The sequence below is a fragment of the Suricata suricatta genome, chromosome 8 (assembly GCF_006229205.1).
Source record: "Suricata suricatta isolate VVHF042 chromosome 8, meerkat_22Aug2017_6uvM2_HiC, whole genome shotgun sequence".
In the NCBI taxonomy this organism is placed as follows: Eukaryota; Metazoa; Chordata; class Mammalia; order Carnivora; family Herpestidae; genus Suricata; species Suricata suricatta.
In genome coordinates this window covers 42,683,389-42,710,484 of record NC_043707.1, presented here as the reverse complement: position 1 = coordinate 42,710,484, position 27,096 = coordinate 42,683,389, and the positions used below count along the sequence as shown (strand labels likewise).

The 27,096-nt window shown below is 42.5% G+C and overlaps 1 protein-coding gene and 1 long non-coding RNA gene across 20 annotated transcripts in view; one reads left to right on the top strand and one right to left on the bottom strand.

Moving 5' to 3' along the window:
* The window catches only part of LOC115299509 (myomegalin-like), a 180,838-nt gene that overhangs the window by 77,518 nt on the left and 76,224 nt on the right, over positions 1-27,096 (top strand). For 10 of the 19 annotated variants that reach the window (XM_029948900.1, XM_029948894.1, XM_029948888.1 and 7 more), the window contains exon 1: positions 24,519-26,345. In XM_029948900.1, coding sequence (XP_029804760.1) covers positions 25,221-26,345 — 1,125 coding nt within the window. In that variant the 5' untranslated portion in view covers positions 24,519-25,220. Of the gene's footprint in view, positions 1-1,685; positions 1,810-1,966; positions 2,143-4,763; positions 4,882-24,518; positions 26,346-27,096 lie in introns of those variants that run through there. The other 9 variants (XM_029948905.1, XM_029948904.1, XM_029948899.1 and 6 more) reach the window with 3 other exon arrangements.
* LOC115299511 lies at positions 1,480-24,725 on the bottom strand. Its single transcript, XR_003912207.1, has 2 exons — positions 24,425-24,725; positions 1,480-3,227 (listed from the first exon to the last, which is right to left on the bottom strand). It is a non-coding gene; the product is annotated as an uncharacterized LOC115299511 (long non-coding RNA).

The following is a 27,096-nucleotide window of genomic DNA, read 5'->3' as shown; positions in this document are numbered from 1 at the left end:
AACCCTTAATTTTAAATGACAAATATTGTTAAAATTGCTATTGAAAATAATTTTTAGAATCTATCCTGGGATCAGTATACATTCAATCTGATCTGGCATTCCATTTGTCTCTACAATATTTCTTGATATTTAGGATAACAGTCCAGCAAAATCAGAATACTCAAAGCCAGACTCAGTTATACACACGACGCTGGTATTACTAAAGACTTACTAAGGCATTAAGTAAGTGTAACAGATTTTAGGAAAGCATACAATGATTGAGAAATAAATGTTTACCTTTGTGGAATGCTTTTTAAAAATGTTTTATGTCAGTTCAACTTTTAATTAGGTGGCATTATCCTGTGGTTAGAAATGAGAAAACTAAGGTTCGTTAAAGTCTTCTCAAATGAGTGGCAGATCCCACATCTTCTGGCATCAAGGTCAAGGCCCTTGTGACTTAACAACAGCTGTAGCCTATTGAATCAGGGAGTCCTTGCTGAGCTACTCAGAAAATGTGTAACTCCCATTCTCAAGCTGTTGTAGTTAACTGTTGTCTGTTGCATTTGTCCAGAAATACGAGGTCAAAGCAAAAATTGGCGATTCTTGAGGCTGCATATTTACGGGTATTGGGCTATTTTCTTGACTTGTGTCCCTTGTACAACCAAAACCCTCAACTCCCCCAAATCTGTATAATAAAATGGGAACTCAAGATAAATAGAGACTCTGGGATGGTGCCAAGTAGTGTCCATTATCAACCAAAGAAGCCTATAATCTTTGGGAAAGTCCCCTTTGGTCTTCATAGATGCGACCTTCCGAGGCAAATATAAAAGTACCTGGGCTTGGATGGAGCAGCTTTGATTGATCGTGAACCTATGAAAGCTCAAATATTGTTCTCTGCCCTGAGAACACGAAAGTGGTCTGTGGTTCTCAACAAATGGCTTAAAACAGGAATAAAACCAAACCGGAATTAAGATCATTCGGCACCTGATACTGCCTCCAAATTGTTAATCCTCAGACATCCAAGGGCAGCTGCTGTTAGCTATAAATAAGCTGGTGATACCTTACCCCCTACATGCTAGCGCCTGGACACTCATTTCTAAGGACATCAGAGAAGCAAAACTGGGCCAGAACCCTGAGCTTCCACAGATTAAATGTCTGTTCTCTGCAAGGGACCATGGGAAAACTGGATAGAACTCTGGATCGGTAGGCCAGATGTAGGATTGCCTGTGGGTTAATGGCTACAAAGGAGGGCATTTCTATGGCCGTCCAAATGGATATTCTGTCCCAGCGACCTAAGTGGAAGGAACACTTTAAATTCAAATAGGAAGAAAGGCAGCGAATTATCAAAGCACTCTGGGAGAACAGTCTAAATAAAAGAGACTAAGGACAGATGAACACAGATGTTGAATTCTGAACCGTTTGAAGACTGCCCACCTCCCCCATGAAAGATTCTCCTCTTGAAGCAATAGCAATAATGAAGCCTCTAGAAAGCCAAGTATATTGTTATTTGCAAGCAAATTATAATTAAAAAAAATAGAGTTCCTGAAAGAGAACCTGCAAAGGTTGGAAAGAGCAGCTCCACAAATAAATCGCAGAGGGAACAGTGCTTCATTTCAGTGTGACTCTGAATCGTTGCCACAACTTTAACGGGTCCATTTGCTAAATTACCTGACTAGCTCTGACTGGCCAATGCTCCACGATTGTAGGGCTGACGTGGAGAATCTCAACAGCCACAACGAGGCCGAGCTCCGGCGCCAGTTTGAGGAGAGACAGCAGGAGACGGAGCACGTGTACCAGCTCCTGGAGAACAAGATCCAGCTTCTGCAGGAGGTGAGCAGGCCCCTTTCACCGCTTGCCCGACTGCTCTGCCTCCTGGCGTTCACCTTTTCTCTCCCTGCTCTCCCTCCCACTCGCCAAGAGTCCACAGTCCCGGGCTCCTAACTTAGATGGCGCTTTGCAGCGTCTCACCTTTTCGTGCTTTTCGCAGGAATCCAGGCTGGCAAAGCATGAAGCTGCGCGGATGGCAGCTCTGGTGGAAGCTGAGAAGGAGTGTAACCTGGAGCTCTCAGAGAGGCTGAAAGGGGTCACCAAGGACAGGGAGGATGCACCAACGGCCCGGGGTGATCCTGACCAGTACACTGAGGCCTTGGCCCAGCGGGACAAGTAGGTGCCTTTGATGCTCTGTGTGTCACTTGTCTTTCCCCTGATCTCAAGGCAGGAGTGTATACCAGCTACGCCGTTCCCTTTTAAGGGCTTACAGTGGACCTTCGTGATTTCCAAGACTCTTGCTCCCCCAAGTAAAGGTTTTCTTTTTAGGGTTGAGTCTCCAATGGTGTCCATTAACAGAACTCATTCCTTAGCAGTCAGGAAGCCAAGTAGGTAGAAGTGGAACAGTGGTCAAATGGTGGCAAACAAGAGACATGGATTCACTTCTTCACCCTTATTGAGCACCTGCTACGGGCCAGACACTGGCCTCAACACTAAGGTTACAGAGATGAAAGACCCAGGTCTTCTCATCAAGAAACATGTTACATAATTTCCTCTCTGTCTCTCTCACTTTCCTGCTCTCTCGCTCTCTCTAAATAATAAGCAAACAAACTTTAAAAAAATAATAAAACACAGTAAAATGCTCTCCAACACCTTCAGGAGATAAGATTCATTCTTAGCATGGCCATCAAAGCCTTTTGTGAACTGCCTCTGATTTCTCCCAGACTCGACCCCCCACCATGACCCCTCTGCACTCCACTGATGCAGGACTGGTAATAATAATGACTGACGTTTGTTGGACTCTTACTACACAGCTGAGTATTGTAATGCTGTCTAATTCTTCCAACAACCCCATGAGGTAGGCATTACACTTTAGAAATGAAGGCACCTGGCATTTACAGAGTTGGTAACGTGGCTACAGGTATTGCTCGACTCTAAACCCTGAATCCACCCGTTGTCTCCAGAAGCAAACAATACAATGGCAGTTCTCCAGAGTTTTGTTCATTCTTTTTCTTCCGTGGGAAACCCTTGCTATCTTTTTCTCTCCTGGTGAATTCCTGTTTAGTCTTCAAAATTCTCCATGGTACCAGTTGTCACTTCTGTGAGTGCTTTTGTGCCAACAGTATAAGTCTCTGTATTGTTGCCTTGTTTTACGTACACACCCTTATTGTACAGTTCCCAGTGTGGTGGTATATTTGCCTTCAGATCTTCCTGCTAGATTCTCTGAGACCCTTGTCTCGTGTCCATATCCCAATAAACACCTGTTAAACAAAAGAAAACATGCACATGTGACCAATAAGTTAGGGAGTTTATATCAGATGTCCTTACCAACTGTGTAAAGTTGAATGAATAGATCATCTATAGAGACGAAGGGTCAAAGGGATAAGTAAGGTTGGAGACTTGAGAAAAAAAGGAATGTTCTAGCACGGATGCCATGGGGAATTTGAAACGGAATCCACAGTCATCATCATAATTACTATTACAGCTTGCATTTACATGATGTTTAAAAATTTTTTTAAGTTCTTTCTCCAAGCTCCTGGTGGTTCAGTCAGTTGAGCATCTGACTCTTGATTTTAACTCAGGTCATGATTCTAGGGTCATGGAATTGAGCCCTGCATCGGACTCTGTGTGGAACTTGCTTAAGATTCTCTCTCCCTCTGACCCTCCCCCTCAAAAAAAGTTCTTTCTCATCCACAAATTTTAGCCTATCCTCATATTCTTAATTAATTTATAATTTATAATTAATTTAAAATGGATAATTTATGTTAATTTAGTTTGTCTATGAGCTCTCTACTAAGCTTTATGGGTGTCCCTCAGGTTTCTACCAACTAGTTGCCTCCCAAGGTGCTATCACTGTCTCACACACCCACACAGGAATAATAATGACAACTGGAAACATTTCATTTAGTGCCAGCACGGTTTCCAAGGACCAGTATCTCTACTCTCAGAGTTACCGGAAACAGCAGGACACACCTTGCACAGGGCAGATGAGGAAGAGCGGTTGATTTGAACCTGTGGTTTCTATACTTCAGCACAGCATGCTCAGCCTGATAACGGAAATCCTGGTCTAAAGTTCCTGCTGACTTCACTGGCCATCGCCTCTTCCCTGTGCCTCCCCCCTCCCCAGCCGTTGTTCCAGCGACTCTTCCACTAAAGCATCTTGTATCTTTATGCCTTCATTCCTTGACTCACTTTACCTTCCTTCCTGTAGCTCCATGAACGCACTCAGAGGACTATACAATAGATACCTCTGTTTGGGTAGCACTTCTTATGGTTTGTTACTGTTATTTGTTTATGTGGTTGTCTCCCCACTCCCTAAGCCCCTGACACACACACACACACACATGCACGCATGCACATACCCCAAAAGAATTTAAGTTTCTATAGAGTAGAGGTTGTGTCTTTTAAGCTTTATATTCCCAGGTATTTAGCAGGGGGTCCTGAGTTTACATAATGGGACTCAGGAATTGTTTCTTGAGTGGAACAATAACAATGAGAAACACGACTTCTGGGCCCTTCTTCCAAGAGCTCCACACCTATGGTCTGTAGGTCCACGGGTCAGCTTCAGGAGGCCCATGAACCTGGTGAACACGCATGCGGAAAGGCATTTGTGCAAGCATGAAGGGTCTGGGGCAGAGAATACATGCATGGCTTTCTGAAGACATGAATCAGAGTTCAGTGACCCCCCAAAGGTAGAGACCTACTGGACTGGATCATGCTGTCTTTGGAGGGGGCTGAAAACTAGAGGCAGAAATAGCTCCGTGACCATAATTGTTCTTACATTTTCTTTGCTCCAGAAGAATTGAAGAACTGAGCCAGAGCCTGGCTGGCCAGGAGCAGCTTGTCCACCAGCTCTCACGAGAGAAGCAGCAACTCCTCCGTCTGCTGGACGAGCCAGGCAGCGGGGAAGTGCAGGTGAGGGGCGGGCGAGCCTCCTGAGGGATTGATTTGCTTCCGTGTAGGTTATCTACAGCTGGGGAGCAAATCCCTGCGAATCTGGTGGGTTAACACACGATGTATTCACTGTCCCACACTCTCTGTGGGCCATGAAGTGGCTGGGCTCTCTGCTCAGGCTCTCCCAAGTCTGGAGTCAAGGTGATAGCCAGGCTGCCTTCTCATCCAGAGGGAAGGGTCCGCTTCTGGGTTCCCTCAGGTCGTTGGAAGAATTCATCACTGGTTGGCTGTGCAAGTCATGGCAGCTTGCTTCTTCACAGCCAGCAGCGGAGAGAAACAGATGGGCTGTTGCTTCTCCTGCCTCTACGCAGTCTTTTGAGAGGCTCGCCTGATTAGGTCAGGCCCACAGTTACATCCCTTTTGGTTAACTAAAAATAACTGAATAGGAACCTTAATTAATTAACTCTATGTGCAATATCAGGTCACTTTTGCCATATAATGTAGCATAACTGTGTGGGGATAGTCCGTCATCGTTGCCATGTTCAATTCCTTAGAAAAAAGTTGCAGATCTCACCCGCACTCAAGAGGTAGGGATTACACAGCAATCTTAGGATACCAGGGGGTGGGAATCATTGGGGCCATTAGAATTTTGCCCACCACCCTGAGTGATTTATAACTATATAGAATATATAATGTGGGGTTTTTTTCTCAGTTAATTTTGTTTTCATTCATTGGTCATTTTAATTCCAGTATCGTTAACAGTGTTATATTAGTTACATATAATGCAACATATATTAGTTATATAATGAGGGTTTTTTTTTAATGTTGGTTTATTCTTGAGAGACAGAGACAGAGCATGAGCAGGGGAGAGTCAAAGAGAGAGGGACACAGAATCTGAAGCAGGCTGCAGGCTCTGAACTGTCAGCACAAAGCCCAATGCGGGGCTCAAACCCATGAACTGCGAAGTCATGTCCTGAGCTGAAGTTGGACACTTAACCGACTGAGCCACCCAGGCATGTGGTATAGTGTGGTTTTAATAGTGAAGAACGAACTCTTACTATGATAAAAAGAATTGTATTCATCCATATTGTTGTTCTTGAAGGTTACCTCAGAGGGAGCTCCCCTCTTCCATTCAACTTTTAATTTTCTAAAAAGTTATTTCCTAAAAGAACCCTGGAATATATCTGTGCCCAAGTAGCATAAGCGATGACCAGATATTCTTAGAAGTCCTTAGCCAGTGATCAAGCAGACTGGGGGGTTCAATTTATGGTTCACAGACCCGAGGTTGGAGTCGGGATAAAAAGAACAGTGATCAGAAATAATTTAAAGCAGTTCCCAACCTTTCCTGCATCCCAGCACAAGTAGAAAACTGTAATATTTGTAAGGTACGGGTAAGTGGGTGGAGCATCTTACTTGGAGGAGGTCAGTCTTGGCGCTGAGGCCGCCAGAGCAGAAGAAATCACCATCTTGGCCATACTTGTAAACTTCTTGGCTCCATTTGGGTTAGAAAGCTCTGGTGAACAAATCCCGGAGGTGACGTGTGTACATGTAACCTGGCAGACAGGAGGGGAAGGGAAAGTCTGCAGGCTTCCCACAAGATACGTATTGAAATATATGGAAAGTTTCTGAAAGGGCTCTTTTTTAATTTAAGTATAATCAGCATACAGTGTTATCTTAGTTTCAGGTGTACAATAGAATGATTCAACAATTCTAGACATTTCTCAGTGCTTGTCAAGGTAAGGGTGCTCTTAATCCCCTTTACCTGTTTCGCTGCTTCTGCGCCCCGCCCCCACCCCTGCCTCGCCTCCCCCTGGCAACCACCAGATTGTTCTCTGTGTTTAAGAGCCTGCTTATTGTCTCTTTTTGGAAAGATTGCTTTCTAGGCAAAGACTATACTCAGAGCTGTCAGTTCCTCTTATTTCTCCCCAGGAGGACCACAGCCAAATGTCCATGATGCAGAGCAAACTGGTCACAAAAAGAATCATACTCACTTCAGTCTCCTAGATGAAAAGAAATCTTTTTTCTTAATTTTTTAAAGTTTATTTATTTATCAGAGGGAGAGAGAGAATCCCAGGCAGTCTCTGTGCTCTCAGTCCAGAGCCCAGTGCGGGGCTCGAACCCACACACTCTGAGATCCTGACCTGAGCCAAAACCACGACTCAGATGCTACACTGACTGAGGCACCCATTGCCCCAAGACAAAAAGAAATATTGAAGCGCTTTCTATAACATCTTGGGACCATTCGTCACATTCAAGTGGCTCCGGTAATTATAACATAAAACCTAGAAATGAATTCATAGGATTTCTTAAATACATATTCAAAGTGTAATTTAAAGTATTTATCAATAAATATTCAACAGCTCTTCAGTAGTAATAACTTCACATGTTGTAGCATTTTCTATATGCCAGGTGCTGCCCTACCTTATTTATTAACTCAATTTAAGTCTCAAAACAATTCTGTGAAGTATACTAATATATGAGACATAAAAAGAATAATTTCTAATAAAATAATGTTTATTTTAATATGTAAATTCATGAACACAATTATACTAGAAGACCTACAGAAATAATCAGTGCTTGCATCTATATGGCGAATCACTGTGAATGTTACAGCCGCAAATGGAGCCTAGGAGAGTCACGTTTGTTGGCAATTTAAAAATGGCAGGTGGTGATGCTATTAGTAATGAGGGTGACAATGCCAAGGTGGAAAACTCTTGGTAAATTTCCAAACAAAACAAAACCCAACCCTTTCTTAATTTTCGTAAAGCTATTTAACTCGTGGAAAATCCATTGTGTATTAACATTGTGTTTATATATATATCAGAGTTCAGTTCTAGGTTCAGGGGATTATATGACGTTGTATTACCTCACCAGTGCCCCATGGAACATTTAGATCATTGAGTAATGAAAGCACAAAACAAAACTTCAGATTTTAATCCTACAGAGTTATTAATCACGCTACTACTGTTCCTGCTCCAATCATAAGTTGGCATTGGAAAACAATGTAACTTTACTGCAAACGAAAATATTTTTAAAAATGTTTATTTATTTATCTTGAGAGGGAGAGCATGAGCGGGGGAGGGGCAGAGAGAAAGAGTGTCCTAAGCAGGCTTTGCACCGTCAGCCCAGAGCCCGACGTGGGGCTCAAACCCACGAACTGTGAGATTATGACCTGGGCTGGAATCAAGTGTCAGATGCCCTACTGACTGAGCCACTCAGATGCCCCACAAGTGCAATTCTTTAAAATTAGTCATGTTCATCAGAGACCATGGATATAATGCCACTGGTCCAGTCATATAATGATCAGAGACCCAGCTTTTACTGAGTGCCTATCCGTGAAGCAGTGTGATGCCGCGAGCCGGCGAGGAAGAGACGAGTGGGAAAGAGTCCCGCTCCTGCTCCAAGCACTGTGTGGAGGGCTCCACATGCGTGTTTTCCCAACTCTCACAACAACCTGTGAAATAAGTTAGATAAGGGTCCCTTGGCAAGTAGGGAAACCACTATTTACATTAAGTGGCTTGACCCAACTTCTTAAGGCAGTAAGTGGTGAGGTCAGAATTTGAACATAGATTTCTGTGGCTTCATATCCGTATTCACCACTCGGAAGAGCCTGTATCCCAAATGAACACATGTGTGCCACGGATCAAAAAGATCTACAGACAAAATTCAAAACCGGCTTTCAGAAGTTCAGTAAACCAAAATTTCCAGAATTTTTCAGTGAGTGAAAGTGAAACTACCCATGAAATAATAATTCCTCATTCTGCCCTCCCCCAGTTCCTGATAACCTTTATTATACTCTCTGCCTGCATGAATTTGCTTGTTTTATGCCTTTCATATAAACTGGATAGAATCAGATGGATGGGTGGATGGGTGGATAGATAAGATAGAATTTGGGACAATGCTTTGTCCCGCCCACTGCAGGCTGGGTAGCACCTCTTACCCCAGTCATCGTTGTGATGACAGTAAAAACAAGAAGCACCCCTCTGAATTTGCAGAATGCACTTTGGGAGATGGTATAGTTGCTCAGTAAGAACCGCTGGTATGGGGGGCTTAGCTTCCAAAGGGTTTATAGTCCAATAAGACACTGGCATATAAAAAACTAAGATACAGGATGACAAATGAAGAGAGAGAAATATATGCACAGTGCTGAAGGAACCCACCGAGGGCCAGGATTAAGTCTACCTTTGAAAGGCAAAGAAAGCCTCACCTGGAGGTTACCCTTGACCTGGGCCTGAAGGCTGAGTATACCAGGCAGAAAACAGGAGACATGCACTTTAGGTAGGAACAGTATATACACAACAGTAATGTGGAACGTAGTTAAGAAATTGGGAGGAATTGGTATTATCAGATACATGCTAAGTGCTAGGAGCACCCAGGTATATCAGTCGGCTAACCGGCTGACATAGGCTCAGGTCATGATCTCACAGTTCTGTGGGTTCTAGCCCCGCGTTGGGCTCTGTGCTGACAGCTCAGAGCCTAGAGCCTGCTTTGGACTCTGTGTCTCCCTCTCTCTGACCCTCCCCCACTCACACTCTGTCTCTGTCTCTCTCTCTCCAAAAATAAATAAACATTAAAAATAAAATACATGCTAAGTGTTAGAGAATGATGAAATACATAAACTGGAACATCCCATAAGTGTCAAGCTAAGGACTTCACGTTATAGGTAATGGAGAATTAAAAAAAAAAAGCAAAGGGAATAAAAGCATACGATTTGCATTTTAGAGAGCCAATCCTGGTGGCTGTTTAGACTGAAGGTTCACTGAGCAGATAATCGATGTCATGAGATAGGCACTCACGATTGGGCACAGCTGGTAGCTGCTTCGTCTAGTCCATTCTTGAATTAGATAAGGGCACAGAACCTTATAAAACCAGTTAGAAAGTACTCTGTCCCCGCTCTGTCTACAGTAATGTGTGGCAACTCTTGCTGTGAGTGACACTCGGCCTCTGCCAGGTGTCGTCCTCATGTGCGTGCCACCTCTTAGTTCCACTGTATCACCCTCTACCCTTTGTCTGCCGCCCCGTGTCACCACAGGAGCCACACCCCACAACATGGAAGGCCCAAGTTCACTTCCTAAGTGAGGCAGAGGCCAAAGATTTCCCTCATCTCCAGCAAAGTCATCCCTAGAGTTCTGGCCAAGGACTCGCTTCCCCCACCTCCCCGCACCCTTCACAACTGAGAACATCACGGTTGGCTTTATAGAAGGACAGCTCACATCATACACGTCTAGCTTTGAGTTGTCCAAGTGGAAACACTCCCCTCACCGCCTTTCTCATAGGTCAGTACTGCTCTCATGTGATCTCCGTATTTCTTGGACTGGGTGTAATCTCTGAGAACAGGAAGTTTCACTTCAGAGCCTTCCTTCCCTCGATTAAGACAGAAGTTTTGACAAAGATTATTTGATTTAGTGGATTCTACCATCCCTTGGCTGTTTTCCTTTTCCATCACACCAAAACATTGTACAGCATCCATTTTAGCTGCACTTACCCAATGGTTATAAACTTGTCATGTAATTAATTCCATATAGAACAAGAACAGAAAAGCCACCAACTTGACACGCCACTGATTGATATCACTCTGTGTTTGCTTCCAATCCTCCGTGCCCATTCAGATGGAGAGCACGTTGTTGTGATCAAAGTACTCAGGCGTGTTTTAATGTGGCCGCCATGCAACTGGTCCACGTCATTTTTTTAAGTTAAAAAAATTTTTTTTGGTCTTTATTTTATTTTGAGAGACAGAGAGTAAGTGGGGGAGGGGCAGAGAGAGAGAGGGAGACACAGAATCCAAAGCAGGCTCCAGATTGGGGCTTGAACTCACGAACCACAAGATCATGACCTGAGCCAAAGTAGATACTTTACTGACCGGGCCACCCAGGCACCCCTAAAGAACCTTTTAAATGCAACTGGATGTGAAAGGTGTGAAGGCAAGGGGAAATGATGTACTTGCAAAGGAAAACCTGGAAGAATTCTTGTTTTATTTCATGTTTCTATTCTCTAGTTTTTCCCCAGTATAATATAAACAATATTTATTAATGTGTCATTTCAGTGTGATTGCCCTAGAAAGTGAAACAGGACAACAGAATTAGGGTGAGGCATCCATTAAGCAATCAGGACCTTCCCGCTCACACAAATCAGCAGACACTCAAGCCATTGCATTTATGCCTCGGTTGGAACCTAGTGTAAATAGCACTGCATGCAGTGAGGTGTATTTCTTAAAATAGCAAACATTCCAGCGTTACCATGGAGAGATCTGACGTGGAGGTTAAGGCAGGAACACACTCTAAATGCTCAAGGCAGACACTGAAAACCTTGCAGGGATCAGTAGCTCAGGCAGCTCCAGCCAACTTCACGTAAGGAAATCTTTTCCAAAGCAGCTTTTCTGCATCCTCTTCTTAAGCTGATGAATGTTGGAGGTGGAGGCTCATTTATAAATCCTCATTCAACCTCACTGGCTCCCAGACACAACCGCCATGGGTAACAAGCCTCAGAAACAGGCCTCGTCATCTAGGGCCATCGTAGTCCTGACCCTTTAGAGCAGCATAGGAGGTGGAAAAATAAGGGATTTCAGCAAAAATATATGTTGAGCACTTATAGTGCACAAAGTACCATAACATGAAGGGAAAAGAACACAAAGATGCCTAAGGTTTAGCCTCTGCCTTCTAGAGATTATAGTCTAATTGGAAGGTAAGAAAGCCACTAATGGAAACAGAATACAAAACCGCAGAGAAAGAAAAGAACATTATGGACTGGGGTAGGCACTGAAGATTCTAATCTGTAAGAAACGAGTAGGTTTTTAATAAGATGAAACGGAAAGGCATTGGTTTATTCATTTAGTTGTTCAGTGATTATTTACTGATATCTAGAACATACCGATCAGAGTACTTCAAAAGAAACAGTGGAACAGATAAAGGAAACCAGGAGCTGCTTCTTTGAAAACGTAAACAAAATTGATAAACATTTAGCCCGACTTATCAAAAAAAAAAAGAGAGAGAGCGAGAGAGCACACCTGTGTGTGCAAGAGTAGCGGAAGGAGGGAGAGGAGGAGAGAGACAGAAGACTCAAAATAAAATCATAAAGAAGGGAAATAACCCCGGATACCACAGAAATACAAAGGATTATCTTGAATATTAAGAAATATTTATGTCAACAGTTTGGACAACCTCGAAGAAATGGATAAATTCCTAGAAACATATAACCTTCCAAAACTTAAGCGGTAAGAAATAGAAAATTTGAACAGACTAATTACGAGCAAGTAAACTGAATCAGAAAAAAAAAAAAATCCCAACAAACAAAAATCCAGGACCAGATGGTGTCACAGATGAATTCTAACAAACGTTTAAGGAAGAGTTAATTCCTATTCTCAAACTATCTCAAAATACAGAAAGGGAAGGAATGCTTCCATTAATTCCTGTGAGGCCAGCATAGCAAAACCAAATAATGACACTACACACACAAAAATAGACTATAGGCCATTATCTCTGATGAACGTGGATACAAAAATCCTCAAGAAAATATTAGCAAAGTGAATCAAACAATACATTAAAAAAAATCATTTGTAGGGCGCCTGGGTGGCTCAGTCAGTTGCACGTCCAACTCCGGCTCAGGTCATGATCTCATGGTTCGTAGATTCGGGCCCCATGTCAAGCTCTGTGCTGACAGCTCAGAGCCTGGAGCCTACTTCAGATTCTGTGTCTTCCTCTCTTTCTGTCTGTCTCTCTCTCTCAAAAATAAACCTTAAAAAACATTAGAACAAATCATTCATCACTATCAAATGGGGTTATTCCAAGATGCAAGAGTGGTTTTAATATTTGCAAATCAATCAGTGTTATATGTCACATTAACACAAAAAAGGATTACAAACCATATGATCATCTTAATAGATGCAGGAAAAGCATCTGTCAAAGTACATCCACTCATGATAAAAACTTTCAACAAAGCAAGTTTAGAGGGAACTTAATAAAGGCCATATATGAAAAGCCCACACTAATACTATACTCAATGGTGAAAAACAGAGAGCTTTCCCTCTAACATCAGGAATAAGACAAGGATGTCCACTGTCACCACTTCTATTCAATATAGTATTGGAAGTCCTGGATATAGCAATCAGACAGGAAAAAGAAATAAAAGGCATCTAACTGGTAAGGAAGAAGTAAAACTTTCACTACTTGCAGGTGACATGATAATATATATAGAAAGCCCTAAAGATTCCGCTAAAAAACTACTAGAACTGATCAATGAATTCAGTAAAGTTGCAGGACAAAAAATTAAGATACAGAAATTTGTTGAATTTCTATACACTAATAATGAAGTAGCAGAAAGAGAAATTAAGAAATCATATTTATAATTGTACCAAAAATAAAATACCAAGAAATAAATTTTTTAATGTTTATTTCTTTATTTTGAGGGCGGGGGTAGGGGAGAAGTGGAAAGAGAAGGAGAGAGAGAATCTCAAATAGGCTTCATGCCTTCCATGCAGCACCCAATATGGGGCTCCATCTCACAAACTGTGAGCTCATGACCTGAGTCAAAATCAAGATTTAGATGCTTAACCAACTGAGCCACCCAGGCACGCCACCAAGAAATAAATGTAACCAAAGAGGTGAAAGACCTGTACTCTAAAAACTATATAAGACATTAATAAAGGAAATTGAAGATGACATAAATGGAAAGATATTCCATGCTAATGGATTGGAAGAACCAATATTGTTAAAAATAGCTGTCCTACCCACTGCATTGTATTAATGCAATCTATGTCAAAATACCAACATTTTTCACAGAACGAGAACAAGTAATCTTAAAATTTATATAGAATCACAAAAGATCCTGAGTAGCCAAAGTAGATTTGAAAAAGATAAACAGGGGTGTCTCGGTGGCTCATTTGGTTGAATATCTGACTCTTCATAGATATCGGCTCAGGTCATGATCTCACGGTTGTGGGATCAAGCCCTGCACTGGGCTGCTTGAGATTCTTTCTCCCTCTCCCTCTCTACTCCTTCCCTGCTCATACTCACACTTTCTCTCTCAAAATAAATAAATAAACTTTTAAAAAAATGAAAGAAAAAGCTTGAAGGATAACAATCCCAGATTTCAAGATATATTACAAAGCTATAGTGACCAAAACAGTATGGTACTGGCACAAAAATAGACACCTAGATTGATGGATCAGAATAGAGAGTCCAAATAATTTATGACAAAGCAGGCAAGAATATACAGTGGGGGAAAGACAGTCTTTTTACTAAATGGCGCTGGAAAAACTGGACAGCTACATACAAAAGAATGAAACTGGACCACTTTATTATGCCGTACACAAAAATAAACACAAAGAAGGTTAAAGACCTAAATATGAGACCTGAAAGCATAAAAGGAAAAAAACCTAGAAGAAAACATAGGTAGTCATTTCTTTGACATTGGCCTTAGAAACATTTTCCTAGATATGTCTCCTCATGCAAGAAAAACAAAAGTAAAAACTATTGGAACAACACCAAAACAAAAAGCTTTCACACAGCAAAGGAAGTCATCAACAAAACAATCCATCAACCTACTGAATGGGTTATGGTGTTTGTAAACAACATATTTAATAAGGAGTAGATGCCTAAAGTACATAAGGAACTTATACAACTCAATACTAAAAGAACCACAAATAATCCAATTTAAAAAATGGACAAAGATAGATATTTTTCCAAAGAAGACAGATGGCCAACAGACACAGGAAAAGATGCCCAACATCACTAATCATTAGGGAAATGCAAATCAAAACCACAATGAGGTATCACACTTGTCAGAATGTCTAAAATCAAAAACAGCAAATAACAAGTGTTGGCAAATGAGGATGTGGAGATAAAGGAACCCTTGTGCACTGTTGTTGGGAATGCGGGCTGGTGCAGCCACCACAGAAATCAGTATGCAGAGTCCTCAAAAAATTATAAATAGAATTACCATATGACCCAGTAATTCCACTACTGGATATTTACCCAAAGAAAACAAAAACACTAATTCAAAAAGATAAATGCACCTCTACATTTATTGCAGCATTATTTACACTAGCCCAGATATGGAAGCCACCCATTTGTGTCCATTGATAGATGGTTGGGTAAAGAGGATGCAGCATATATACACAATGGAATATTACTCAACCATAAAAAAGAATGAAACCTTGCCATCCAACAACAGGAATGAACCTAGAGGGTTTTATGCTACATGAAATGAGTCAGACAGGGGCTCCTGGGTGGCTCAGCTGGTTTAGTGTCTAACTTTGGCTCAGGTCATGATCTCACAGCTCACGAATTCACCCCGCACTGGGGAGCCTGGTTCAGATTGTGTCTCCTCTCTGTCCTTCCTCCACTTGTGCTCTCTCTCAAAAATAAACATTAGGAAAAAAAAGGAAATGAGTCCAAGAAAGACAAGTACCATATGATTTCACATATATGTGGAATCTAGAAAATAAAAAAACCAACACTCAAAAATACAGAAAACATTTGGTGGTTGCCAAAGTGAGGGAGGTGAAGGGATGGCAAAACAGGTGAAGGGGATTAAGAAGTACAAACTTCTAGGTATAAAATAAGTGAACCACAGAGATGTAAAGTATGGCATAGGGAAGGTAGTCAATAATATTGTAATGATGTGGGATGGTGACAGATGGTGACTATACATATTATTGTGAGCATTGAATAATGTATAGAATTATTGAATCACCATGTACACTTGGAATAATACAATACTGCACGTCAAACATATTTCAGTAATAACTATTTTTAAAATACTTAAAAGAAGAAAGGCAGAGGGGACGCCTGGATGGCTCAGTTGGTTAAGTGTCCAACTCGATTTCAGCTCAGGTCATGGCCTTGCGGTTCATGGATTTGAGCCCTGTGTTAGGCTTTGCGCTGACAGTGCAGAGTCTGCTTGGGATTCTCTCTTTTCCTCTCTCTATGCCCCTCCCCACACATGCTCTCTCTTTCTCAGTTTCTCTCTTAAAAAAAAAGCTTGGGCGCCTGGGTGGTTCAGTCGGTTAAGCGTCCGGCTTCGGCTCAAGTCATGATCTCACAGTTTGTGGGTTCAAGTCCCACATCGGGCTCTGTGCTGACAGCTAGCTCAGAGCCTGGAGCCTGCTTCAGATTCTGTGTCTCCCTCTCTCTCTGACCATCCCCTGCTTGAGCTGTCTCTGTCTCTCAAAAATAAATAAAAAATCAAAATAAAAAAGCTTAAATTAAAAAAAAAAACAGGCAGGGCCCTTCCCCTTAAGGAGCCTGCATCTAATAAGGGAAATAAATTACCAAGTAACCAAACAAATAGCTAATTGTAAATCATAATAAATACTTTGAAGAAAACAAAGAGCAGGGATTAGCAAACTTTTTCTGTAAAAGGCAAGAGAGTAAATAATTTAGACCTTGCAGGTCATAAGGTTTCTGCCACTGTAGCACAAAAATAGCCATACACAATATATAAATGAATTAACATGGCTGTTCCAATAAACAGGTGGGGGATGAACTCAGCCCACAGTTCATAGATTGTTGACTCCTATTAGAAAATTAGGAGGAATGAGTGGGAGCATTATAGGTTAGGAGATGGTGGTAATTTTGAGGTGTCCCTGACACATCATTTGCAGATACAAATAATGTAGTTAGCTATTTTCAGAGTTGAACTCAGAGGAATATTTGGGGATAAGATATAAATGGAAAGTTACTGGTATAAGTATGGGAAAGGAAAAGATAATATTGAAAGAGAATAAAAATGAGGTAAAAAGGTCTAGGACTGAGCTCCAGTGAACACCTACAGAAGGTTCCAAGTGGGTATGACTCTTAGCTCACAAACTCGGTTATGCAGGAAATATCACATTTCTTTACTTTCTTTAAATCCATTTAATGTTATCTTGAGTCCCAGTCCTAATCAGGCTAATTCAGTTTCATCCATTTGGTACATATTCCTCTCCACTCTGTCAGTTACATTAAGGTGAAGGTTCCCAGGTTTTATCAGGTGCCAAAGCATCAAGGGATTACTCTTCCCATTGGTCCACCACTGAAGTACCCATGTCCCAGCAAGGTTTCTGCCACCTCTAACAGCTTGTTGTATTAGTCGTTTATGGAGCCAGAACCCCTTGACCTAGAGTCTAGCCTCTCTAAGTCACCAATTGCCTTCCCCCTCCCCGTCTCCTGCTGCTTCCCTGGGGGCACTAATATGGAATGGAGGTGGATTCATTACTCTCCAATCCCGGTCTCCTGATCTGGACAAAATCTGACCCCCTCCTTTTCTGTTGTCCTCAAAGACAGTTCTTTTTCTTCTCTTCCCCACTGGGAAACCTGGCTTAATCTTCTCGGTTGGTTTAGAATTTCATTAAAGTCAGGAAATACATTTGACTTCAGCCTCTGCTCTTTGCTCTGCAAAAATTCCTGAGTTAATTGAATCCTAAGGGCCTGACCATCAGATTAGAAAAGGGAGTCAGGGCATACAGGCAACAACACAATTTATATCCTGTCACCACTGATTGGGGAAGGAGTATGAGACTTAGCTGAAAAGTATATTCTAATCTTTCTGTAGAGATGTTGAAATGCCAAGCTGAGGGTTTTGGACTTCATCCTGTTGGTAATGGACAATGGATAGATAATGGGTCTTTACTGTGAATGTTCTGGAAACAGTATGGAGGACGATTAGAGGGGGTAAGCTTCCAAGTCAACGTGACATCATTTAAGTTTTAGGTTTCAAGAACCTGAAATAGAAAATGTAGTGAAAATGTGAAGCAACATTTCTGTTCAGAAAAAGGATCCCAATTTAGCGTTTAGCTTGATAGGGAAGGATTCTGAGGAGTTCAGGTGACAACTCAGATGTTTACAAGTCCACCCAGTTACAGAAGATGATGTGCCTGACCTCATCCCTCTTGCTGATCTCTCTCTAGCTCTTGACAGTGTTACCCATCCCTCTCATTCCTAAATCCATGTCCCCAGCTCACCTGTGCTTTGATTGCAGAAAAGCCCCACTTATTTTTCACTTAGTTTTCTCAGTCACCTACACTCAGCATGTTCATAATCAAATTTTTCATTATCTTTTTGTAAATGGGCTCAACTCTCACATTTCTATTCATTTAGACCATGTTTTCTACCAGTCTTTGAGACAAAAACCCTTATCTCCCGTCTTTAACCAACTTTCTTTTCCTCATTCTCTCTGGATATATCATCAAGTCCTACTGTAGAGTCCTTTAAAATGATTCTCATTTACCACTTTTCTTCCATTTCTTTTTTTTCAAGTTTATTTTGAGAGAGCACAAATAGGGAGTGGCAGCGAGAATCTCAAGCAGGCTCCTCACTGTCAGGAGAGGCTGATGTGGGGCTCAAGCTCATGAACCATGAGGCCAGGACTTGAGCTAAAATCAAGAGTTGGAGACTTAACCAACTGAGCCACTCAGGTGCCCCTTCCTTTCCGTTTCTACACCAGACTTTTAAAATTACCTCACATATGAATAACTGCAGTGGCTTTTTAGTAGGTCATCCTGTAACCATCCAAGAATCTCTCCCTGAAATTCCAATCCATCCTGTTGCTTGGCTAATCTTACTAAAATGAAGTTTTCACCATGCCATTCTCTGCTCAGGTCCATAACTTTAAGTCCAAATTGTTTTGCCTTTTTTACCAAACATTAAATTCTAGTTGCCAAGGGGAACTTGGGTGGCTCAGTCGGTGGTCTGTCCAACTTCAGTTCAGGTCATGATCTCATGGTTTGGGAGTTTGAGCCCCAAATCAGGCTCGCTGCTGTCAGCTCGGAGCCTGCTTTGGATTCTTTGTCCCTCCCCTGCTTGTGCCCTCTCTCTCAAATAAACCTTTAAAAAAATTCTAATTGCCAAGACTTCCATAGCACCACAGCATAGTGTCTGGCTTACAGTTGGCTCTTCATACGTATTCTTTAAATGAGTAATTATAGAGGAGAAGTTGTATGAAGTAGAATGAACGAGGCCATTCAGATGTCCCTTGAAGTCTCCAGCATCTCCCCACAGGCTAGCACTGTATCTGACCCACTTCTAAGACTGTTGATGACACTCTTTTCTTTTTCTGGAGTCCCAACCCAGAACCCAACTCAAGTGCTACTCTTGTCCCCTTCGACTACATCAGCCCATACCAATCTCAACTTTTCTGCACTCACGTTGAAGTACCATTTCATTTACCAATCAGTTGTACTAATTTTAGCATGCCCATTTTCTCCCCTTCAACTAAACTGAAAGCTCACTGAAGACAGAAAAGACATACTAAGTTTGCACAACTTCTTGCTCATTAGTTGACTGATTTAATATATACTTTAAAATTTAATTAAACAGCTCTAGGTATATAATAACTTAACTGGAAAGACTGTTTACTATTTCAAGATGAATTCTGCTGATGACAGTATTAATGTTTATTTATTCTTAGAGAGAGAGCACGCAAGCACAAGCAGGGGAGGGGCAGAGAGAGGGAGACACACAATCTGAAGCAGGCTTCAGGCTCCCAGCTGTCAGCACAGAGCCTGACACAGGGCTCGAACCCATGAACCCTGAGATCATGCCTTGAGCCACTCAACCAACTGAGCCACTCACGTGCCCCCAAAATGCTGTTTTTAATTAGTGCAAAGCATGATTGCTTGTGGCTTCTTAAAGATTTCCAACCATCACAGGGGAATCATGCACATGCTTGTTTTACCATAAATCCTAACTGGCTTTACTTTGATATTCTTGTATTTCCTCATCTGCTTTAGCTTCTCTGCCAGAATCACTTTTTTGGGAGCATAGTTTTTAGTAATTAGAACAGGTATTTCCAATGCCATAATTAGAGCAATGAAACCTAACACAACCATGGGGATTTTTTCCTCTCTGATTGTCTTGGAAACTCCTTACCAGCCCAGAATTAGGTCTTAGAAGCACTACAACATAGGAGTTACAAAAGTGGCAGTGGTTTCAAGAGATGCTTCCCAGGCCCCCAAATCTAGAGATCAAAATAGAGATCGTGCAGAAGATCTCTACCATATTACGACTTAGGAATTTTGTTTCAAATGGGAATATAGTTCTCTAAATTCAACAGTTTGTAAGTAGTTCTTCACTGACAGGTTTTCCCATTTATCTGCAGAATTTCTGATTTTTGGATTGAGATTTTTTTTATTGTTTTTTATTTATTTTTTTGAGAGACAGAGAGAGACAGCACAAGCAGGGGAGGGTCAGAGAGAGAAGGAGACACAGAATCTGAGGCAGCTAGCTGTCAGCACAGAGCCTGATGTGGGGCTCGAACCCACAAGCTGTGAGATCATGACCTGAGCCGAAGCCGGACACTTAACCGACTGAGCCACCCAGGCGCCCCAGAATTGAGATTTTTTTTGAGCACAGTTTGGGATAGTTCTTTCAAATTCAGTGGTTTTCAAAGGGATTCCCAGATAGCAGCATCAGCTGGATCCTGGAATTTGTTACGATGCAAATTCTTGGGCCCTACTCCAGGCCAACTGAATGAGAAACTCTAGGAGGTAGGTCCCAGCCATCTGTTTTGTCAGGCCCTCCAGGGGATTCTGATGCTAGCCAAAGGTTGAAAACTACTGTTTAAATTCAACATGTTGGGGTGCCTGGGTGGCGCGGTCGGTTAAGCCTCCAGCTTTGGCTCAGGTCAGATCTCACGTTCATGGGTTCAAGCCCCGCGTCAGGCTCTGTGCTGACAGCTAGCTTCCGGTTCTGTGTCTCCTTCTCTCTCCTCCCCTCCCCCTCTCATGCTCTGTCTCTCTCTGTATAAAAAATAAATAAAAAAACATTAAAAAAATAAATTCAACATGTTTACTTTATAGATTAGGAAATTAAGGGCAGCTATAAATGATTTCACTAGGACATACATGTATATTAAGGGCTGTAAATGCACTTGTCAGTGCATTGTGAGGGCAAACTGCAGATACATAAAAATAATTTAATTCATAACAGCTTATAATGTGAAACCTCAGATTTTCCTTTATTACATAACTTTGATAAGTTTTGTAAGTAATTATCCTATTCTAAATCACCTCAGAAGCCCTAAACCTCACCTTCCTTCAATCATATATGTGTGGTATGTGCATATGCATATAAAATAATATTTTTCAAAGTTCATATGATAGAAACTCTAAAGTTTTGAGTTTGCAGTTGGGCTCTTTATAGAATTTTTTTCTAGGCTATCTTTTATCTTTCCAATTTTCAAAGTCATTCTTACAATAAAGTAGAGGTTACTTCCTACCGAGGAAATCTCAGATTAAAAGTTTATAGGTAATACATATTTTATATTTAGTTCCTCCTTTTTACTTTTTATTCAAAATTCTAACATAAAATCTATAGCTCTAAGCATTCAGTTCAATGAACTCTGAGAACATCCATGTAATCATCACCCAAAACAAGATAGAGAACCTTTTCATCACCCCAGAAAACTCCTTTGTGCCTCTCAGCAATCAGTTCTCACCGTCTCTTCCCTCATAACCACTTTCTGCACTTCTATCACTATGGTTTCAGTTTTTCTTGTTGTTAGACTTAAACTAAATAGAATCACCCAGAATGTACGGACTTGTATATGGCTTGTTTCACTTCGCATGCTTTTGAGATTCATTCATGTGGGTATCAGAGTTTTTTTTAATTCCTGATTAGTATGGTACAAATATATCAAAATGTGCTTATCTTACCTATTTCTTAGTAACAGTTTTTGTCTTATCACAAAAGCAATTTATGCCGAATATAGAAAATTATAGAATACAAATGAGAAAGAAGAAAATTAATATCCATAATTCCACTCTCCAGACATAATCACCATTTAATAACTTGTATATCCTCTTTGAATCTTTGTTTATATGTTGTCCACATATATAATATAGTTATATATATTACAAAAATTCTGATTTTAGACTCAAGTTTTACTACTTAGACTCTGATGTTAGTGTGTTAAATAGGCACAAGTCTTAGTTTAGAATATTTTCTAATTTAAAAAACTTTTAATTATACATGAATACACACTTATTTCTAAAAAGTCAAATGACACGATAGATATGAAAAAAGTAAATTTTGCTATTCAACTGCCAATTTTACTTCCTTTCTCATAGGTAGCCAGTGTTAACTAAATACAAAATTTTCACCAAGATGATATTTATAAGGACCATGAAGTGCTGAATTTATTATCACATTATTTTTCTAAGTATTTTCTTCTTAAAAGTTTTTTTTTTAATGTTTCTTTATTTTTGAGAGAGAGCATACCAGAGCGAGCGAGTTGGGGAGGGGCAGAAAGGGAGACACAGAATCCAAAGCAGGCTCCAGGCTCTGAATTGTCAGCACAGAGCCTGAACTGGGGCTCCAACCCATGAACTGTGAGATCATGACCTGGGCTGAAGTCAGACGCCTGACTCAAGCACCTAGGCGCCCCTCTAAGTTTTATTTCTTTATTTTTATATTCAAGTTTTGTTATCTATACACCCGTGATCTTTTAGTTGAAATGGAATTATATTAATACCAAATGATCAGGTTAGGACCAGTTCTAGTATTATATAGTTTGCTATTCACTTTAAAATAATGGTTTTAAAATATTTTTTCTAGAGTGAATAGGGTGCGATCCTCAAATTGCCTGATTGTTGAGTGGATTTATTCCTATCTATTGTTGGAAGCCTAGATATAGCTCTCTCTAGGTGTTGATCTTGACTTACATATAGCAAACCTCTTTTCTTCAAATAAATTGCCTTTCCTCCATTTATACTGGTTCACGTTTCTACACCAAGCTACTTCTATATTGTCATTAAAATTTAGAGACTATTAGTCAGATGCAAAATTTTACTAAGGAATAGAAAATAATACAAAGTATTTTTAATTTACTCCTGAAAAGTACTTTGTTTTTTAACTACTTTGTTTCTTTCTTAATGTTTATTTATTTTGAGAAAGAGAGAGGGAGACAGAGGATCCAAAGCAGGCTCCGCAGTGACAGCAGAGAGCCCCATGTGAGGCTTGAACTCACGTACCATGAGATCATGACCTGAGCCAAACCTGGCCACTTAGATGACTGAGCCACCCAGGCGCCTCAATTACTTTGTTTCATGAGTATTTTCCCCTAGTAGGAAAATGTGGCTTGCGTTGACAATCAAAGATGAAGACTTAGTTAATGTCTTAATTTGTACTTTTATGGACGTCTGCCTTCTCTCATGTCTCTAGAACTGTATGTAAGACAGGGTACAATAGGGTATAGTCCTGGCCGGCAGGCTGTTAAGGGGAGTCCAGAAACTCCTTGCCTCTCTATAGATCACTACAGATCCCGAAGAATGTTGTTTACTTTCTTTTGACTTTGAAGCTCGTCTACCCAGAGGCAGGCAAGAATGCAGCTGTAGTGAGTTTTTCTTGGAAGTCTGGTTTTGGGCCAGAACATGCATATTTTAGGTGAAGTAGCATATGAAAAGTTGTATAGCTCCTCCAAACTCACAGATCAAAGGACTGACCTCTCAAGATGGAGCTAGTAAGATTTTGTTTTAGCGATTAAATAAGAGAACAATACAGAATTGGGTGTGCAGAGCGCCATAAGGTTTTTAAATTATCTCTAAATATTTCCTATTATAATATTGAGATAATAGTATAAACTATTATTTCATGACCAAAGCACTGTTAAAACACTTCTAAATCATCTCACTTAATTCTTCATAAGAAGTTTGGAGGCTTATTCTGAGTTCTTATTACTAGTTATGGGCTCTGTCCTAGAGACGAGGTTCAGAAATAGTTAAAACTGTTGCTGCCCTTAACCTCTGACAAAGTCAAACCAGAGAAATCTAACATTTTTGTAACTGGGAACTGTCCTGCCCTTAGGGGACTCCAGGTGATTGCTGGGGCTGCTTTCCTTCCGGGCCGGCATCTGCAGTTAGCTAACAGCTAACGAGGGAATTCTTTATTATACATGCAAGGTGACACCTCCTCCTTGGAGCTCCAGCTTTGCCCCACAGTGCGCATTCTAAGTTCTGTACCCAAGGGTGGGGTAACAACGGTACACGGTTGAGTAAGACAGGGTACTTACTAACTGAAGTCAGTGGAATTCTCAGCCCTAATTCTGCAGAGATCAGTACTCCCTGATACTCTGTACTCTCGTTCAAAGAAGCTAGGTCTTTCCTTCTAAAGTTTGTGTACCCTCCCCGCTCCGCCCCCCCATAAGGACTGCAGTCCACCTGAACCTGAACGAGAATTTGGTGATGGTAATCTTTTCTCAGGTGTCTACATTCTTGAAAAAGCCCATTCCTAAAAGTCTGGGTTCACCAGCTGCATTCACGTGGCCTTGGCTGGACTTTCTCAGATGACTGCTTTGTGTCCTCTTCTCGGTTTCTTTTCTAAAAAAGGGCAAATCGTCCCGCAGTGCTAAACCGACGTCCCGCCCCCGATATTGCAAGGAAGAGAAACACGTGACCTGTTTTCTAGATACTCCCAATAGTCGAGGGAGAGGTTAAATTGAGCCTCCTAAAATCCGCCCTAACTGCCACCTCAGGTTTACCAACCCCGGTCCCCGCCCGCCGCTGTAGCCGCAGGGCCTTTTAATCCGGGTCCCGGCCCGGGGAGGGGAGAAGAGGTGGGGCTGCAGGCGGGAGGGAGGCGGCGCGCAGCGGTACCTAGTGGCGCGGCCCGGCTGCTCCATCAGAGTACGTGGCGCTACCCGTGGAGAGAGGGGGAGGGGATTCAACTTTCTCCTCCCCGCGCCGGTCTTCGGATCCTCCCGCTGGGGCAGGAGGGAGGATCCGTGAGGGAGCTGGTGCGCTCGTCGGGTGCAGTCTCTGCAGACGAAAGCAGCGTGGCAGTGGCCAGCGCCCATCCTGCCCTCCAGGAGTACCCGCGGCAAAGTAGGTCCGAGTTTCACAGCGAGGAGTAGCGACCCGTCTGGGGGCGAGGGGCCACGCACTCGCCACCGCGCATGCGCCGGGCAGGGAGCGGCCAGCCGGACTACAGGTCCCAGAGGAACCCGCCGGTGGCCGCGGGAGCCGAGCTGCTGGCGCCATCTTGAAATCTGATCCCCGATCTCCGGGTCTTTGCGTCAGCTGCCGGGTGCCTGCTCGAGTACGGCTAACCCAGCCTGCTAAAAGGGAGGACGTTGGGGACGCGGCGGCTGGCGGGAGACACAGCTGGAGGAGACATGGCAGGTTGCGTGCGCGGCCTGAGCTGCTGTCACTCAGCATCCCCATAAGGCGTTTCTGCGCCCGCCCCCTTCCCGAGGGGCGGGGCTGCCCACCCTGGTACCCAGAGCCCGCGCGCGGGCGGCTGCGGTGCGCCCCTGCAGAAAGGGGACGCCACCGGACGGTGCCATGCCCGCCGGAGGCCACGGAGAAGGGAAACGCCGCGCAACTGAGCGCCAGTGAATGAACACCAAGCAGCAGCCGCCTCGGGGAAGCTTGGCTACCGCTGGAAGGGAAGATGAAGGAGATTTGCAGGATCTGTGCCCGGGAGCTGTGCGGAAACCAGCGGCGCTGGATCTTCCACACGGCATCTAAGCTCAACCTCCAGGTTCTGCTTTCGCATGTCCTGGGCAAGGATGTCTCCCGGGATGGCAAAGCCGAGTTTGCTTGTAGCAAGTGTGCTTTCATGCTTGATCGCGTCTATAGATTCGACACCGTTATTGCCCGGATCGAAGCTCTTTCCATTGAGCGTTTGCAAAAGCTGCTGCTGGAGAAGGACCGCCTCAAGTTCTGCATTGCTAGCATGTATCGTAAGAACAACGATGACTCCGGCACGGACGCCAAGGCAGGCAATGGGACGGTTGACATTTCCGGCTTACCTGATGTGAGGTACTCTGCACTCCTCCAGGAGGACTTTGCCTATTCAGGGTTTGAGTGTTGGGTGGAAAACGAGGATCAGATTCAGGAGCTCCACAGCTGCCATGCTTCAGAAGGTCCTGGAAACCGCCCCAGGAGATGCCGTGGTTGTGCAGCCTTGCGGGTTGCTGATTCTGACTACGAAGCCATTTGTAAGGTGCCTCGAAAGGTGGCTAGAAGTATCTCGTGTGGCCCTTCTACCAGGTGGTCCACCAGCATTTGCACCGAAGAACCAGCATTGTCTGAGGTCGGGCCACCGGATTTACCAAGCACAAAGGTACCCCCAGATGGAGAAAGCATGGAGGAAGGGACACCAGGATCCTCCGTGGAATCTCTGGATGCAAGTGTCCAGGTTACTCCTCCGCAACAAAAGGATGAGGAAACGGAGAGAAGCCCAAAGGAACTTGCAAAGTGTGACTGTTGTTCAGAAGAGCAGGCTTCACAGCACTTGTGTAACCACAAGCTGGAGCTAGCTCTCAGCATGATTAAAGGTCTTGATTATAAGCCCATCCAGAGTCCCCGAGGGAGCAAGCTTCCTATTCCAGTGAAATCCAGCCCACCTGGAGCCCGGCCTGGCCATATCATGACAGATGGCGTTAGTTCCGGTTTCCTTAATAGGTCTCTGAAACCTTTTGACAAGACACCTGTGAGTTACCCCTTGGACATTTCAGACCTGCAGGAGCTGTGGGATGATCTCTGTGAAGATTATTTACCACTTCGGGTCCAGGTATACAAAATGGTATACATAGCGCCTTTCTGAGCATAGTTAGCTGGCCTCGGGCTTCACGTGATTTCTGCCTGGGTGAAGGTTAATACTCTACACCTGAGAAAACTAATCATTGCGCCCTCGTTTGCTGCACCTTCTGCACCTTCACTTGTGTCCCATCGCATAGTATACGTGATTCATACTCAGAGAATGTGCTTTTCACAGTCCTTGTAATCCTATTTATTGGTTTTCCTGTTAATTATCAAAATCACAGACCTTTTAAGACAAAAAGAGATTCCTAATTGACTTTTAACCTATAAAAAAGACATTTAATTTTACATCTGGCATTAAAACTCTTTCCCCTGACCTCCTTTTCTGTCCCCGCCCTTTTTTTTTTTTTGCTGTGTTTTCATTTTTAGATAGACAGTTGTTTTCATTTAGATTTATAGATGTGTTCTCGCATTCCGTAAGGGAGTTCTCTACTTCTCCCTAGAGCATCAAGTGTGTCATCTCAAAGGTATGTCTCAGACTGATTAGAGCATAGGGTAAAGGTTTGGGGAAAACCTGTCAATCCACCAAAGTATTATACTATCTGGGCAATATTTATAATAAATATGTCATTGGAAGACTAATGACTTGTTCATAAAAGAAACGGGAATTCAAGTGTTGTCTTTACAAACGTTAAGGCGAAAACTATTCACAGCCTGTTTGCCTACTGAACTCTATTAAGAGGATGTTTGACATTAAAAAAGGTTCCTCCATTATTGAGCAA